Source organism: Prosopis cineraria, unplaced genomic scaffold, assembly GCF_029017545.1.
Source record: "Prosopis cineraria cultivar Desert tree isolate PC_DT_omini unplaced genomic scaffold, ASM2901754v1 PC1896, whole genome shotgun sequence".
NCBI classification, from domain to species: Eukaryota; Viridiplantae; Streptophyta; class Magnoliopsida; order Fabales; family Fabaceae; genus Prosopis; species Prosopis cineraria.
This window is the reverse complement of record NW_026557221.1, coordinates 7,698-10,745: the sequence shown is the minus strand read 5'-3', so window position 1 is coordinate 10,745 and position 3,048 is coordinate 7,698. Positions and strand designations below refer to the sequence as shown.

General features: G+C 37.0%; 1 protein-coding gene across 1 annotated transcript; it reads right to left on the bottom strand.

The window, feature by feature from the left end:
- Nucleotides 1-615: 615 nt before the first annotated feature.
- On the bottom strand, nucleotides 616-3,048 carry LOC129301101 (60S ribosomal protein L18a). The gene is made up of 4 exons (XM_054939673.1): nucleotides 2,888-3,048; nucleotides 2,507-2,622; nucleotides 2,269-2,332; nucleotides 616-1,124 (listed from the first exon to the last, which is right to left on the bottom strand). Exons 1-4 carry the CDS (start codon nucleotides 2,900-2,902, stop codon nucleotides 783-785), a joined length of 537 nt encoding a protein of 178 aa, XP_054795648.1. The 5' UTR covers nucleotides 2,903-3,048; the 3' UTR covers nucleotides 616-782.

The following is a 3,048-nucleotide window of genomic DNA, read 5'->3' as shown; positions in this document are numbered from 1 at the left end:
TAAATCCATCAACAATATCAAGAACATTATTATTGGATACTGGATGACAACTTTAATCATAATTTAAGAAAAGCAAACAATTGCACAAACTAGGTTGCTTGTCAGGCTTTGAGCTGGAATTTAGACCCTACAATTAGTGTCAATCTATTTCCTAGCTGTAGAAATCTTTTAACATAACTTAGTTGTCGTCTTATGCAGAGTTAACCATGACCTTGTTATTTTCACAAAAACAAGAAGAATATCATTCACTCTTGACCCCCTAAGAGTAATTCTTCTGTATCTACCATACTCCCTACATCTCAGAATACGTCTTTTAAAATTTTGATTTTTGACATATAAATAAGAAATGCAATCAATATATTGAAATATTATTAAAAGATTGATTGTAATGTTAAATTTGCCCTTAATTTAATGCATAAACTTGCGAGACCAGAGAACTAAGTAATGTGGCCCACGCAAGTTGAAGACTGAAGATGTTGAGTGTCTTTTCCTAATCCAATAACTTAAACCCGGTTGGTTAAAAAAATCCTTGCGAGAAAACTTACCAATGAATTCAACAATTACCAAACGGTCTTTAATTTTGAGCAAAGGACGAAAAACAGCACGACAGTAAAGTAAATATAAATTTGTTCATTCCTACCCTAAAATCATAAATATATAAGATCAGATCCAATAGAATCATCAAAATACAAAAAAGCTTCAACCAAGTGACAATGTTCTAAGATTTTCAAAACAAAATCAGCTAATCAAGAAGCCGACGGAACGTTTCTACCAGAAACACATTACATAAACAAGTTAGGCTTTTTGGCCTTGTATGTGGTTTTAAGCTTCCTGGTGGGTGGCCTGACTTTCCTGTAAACCAATGGGAACTTGATTTTTGAGTTGTGGAATTGCTTGGTGCTTTCCCTCTTACAAAGCTTAGCCGGGATGGTGGCCGTCTTGATTATCTGAATGCACGGGAACCGGACCCGGTGACGGGAAGCCATCTCATTGTACATCTGCTCCACTGCACCGTTTAGAGTGGTGTCGCGGTACTCTTTGTACATGTTGTGATAGCCAGTCCTACTCTGATAACGCAACCAGATGCCATAGTTCTTGATCTTGGTTGGGTTCTTCTCAAAAATCTGTGAAATAATACAGATTATGCAACGCCAGAATCAAAAACACACTCAAAACAAGCTCATTCCATATTGATACAACCATAAGCCCCAGATATGATAGTAGAAGTTCTAAAGAAAATATCACTGCGCCTGAAAACCGTAGGATTAAACTTTTGAATCGGGAAAAAAGAGATCCGTGTAGCATAATCCTCCAGCATCCATAACACATCTAAGCTAACATGAAGCATCTATAGGTAAAATGCAACAAAATGCATGTTCCACCAGGTAGTGATTTAATAATGACATCATTATTTCATTAGCTCATGATAATCATAAAGAAAAGATGTTTTCCTACCAATGAATTTTTCACCAATGATCAAACACTCTCCACTGATATTGATAATGCATCCAATAATTTCTAAAGCTCCTGAAAATAGTAACGGGAACAGTCACATTTTCAGATGGCTTGACTCTCAAACCTTCCTTTTGAAATAGGAGATTATTTTCTGATGAAGTTGATTCTCCTCATAGTCTTGTTAACTCTGCTTGTAATTTAGTTTATGCTACTGTTAAAGCACATGATATTGTCAGTTCCATTGATCATGAGGCTTGATCTTTTTATTTCCCAGCTTTTGTAACCAGTACATATTCGTTCAATGATATTCCATTTTCACCAAAGAAAAGGGAGAAAAAAGAGAGTCACTAAATAGCTTTTTCAGGAAAAAGGGATGCGCCACAAGTTTAATGATTCACTCGCAGATTCACCAATATCCTAGGGGCGATGTATCTTAGACACAGGTCAACTGTCAGAACATTAAAGGCCTCCACACCAAAAGCTTTCTGACAAGATTAACTCAGAACTGGTGAATCATTTTATAGATTTAAAATTAAATTGTTGCTGGAATGAGGATTCAACAAATAAGTTCTACAATGCAATAATCGATACTGTTTAATAGTTTGGCCAATGTTGCCGAACATGAATTCAGCACGGGAGGTCATAATAGCAATACTCAAGAACACAGCACAATGAGAAATTCCCAGGATTTTGACATGTCTTTAAGATTCTTAAGTTGTGTTTCAAATTCGCACACAGAAAACATTATTGTCAGAATCAGAATGTAGCAGACATGAAACGCTAAATAAACATGCGCAAAAGTAAAAAATGCACCTCATTGATAGCAAGCACTTGACCATTGCTCTTCTTAACCTTCTTCAGTTTCCTCAAAAAGTACCTAAATCAAAGCAATCAGCCAAATTAAGACATACTCCAAGCCTCGGCCTCTGGGGACGAAAGAAACTGGACTACTAGCTCGAATAAAACTTTCCTCCAGCTAAAAGACCTCAAGAATAGTACAAGCTAAAATTTCCAGTCAAGACTATATAGTGATAAAAAGAAATCAGTTTACCAGAACTTCGACTTGGCGCGAACCTCGTTCGTGGCCCAGAGTTTCATGCGGTAAATCTTGGGATGTTCATCTGATTCCGTGGGCAGGGCCCTCCCAACGACCTGGTACTGATGAAACTGCGAGAGCAACCAGAGAAACGTCAAATCAGCTGGGAAAAAAATGCCATTTATTTGGTTGAAATGAAAACGGAGGAATCTACTAGAAAATTGAATAGTCCGCTCAAAAACCAGATCAAAAACTTAAACAAATAAGCATAAAAATATACTATCAGCTTTCAGTAACGCAAATTAATAGAAGGAGATGGAACCTAAGAAACGAATTTCAGTCCCAACTGATTATGAAACCAATGCATTGATTTAAGACGCAAGATAAAAAACTCACTCTGAATGCCACCATTTTTGGGAGAAAATCAACACAGGAAGGATTCTGATGCCTCTCTCTCTCCCTCTCTCCCTCTGCCCCCGCCGTCTGAGGGTAGGGTTTTGGTTTTCAGTTATATATGATGATATGATGAGCGAAACCTAGATCGGGATTAAGATTTC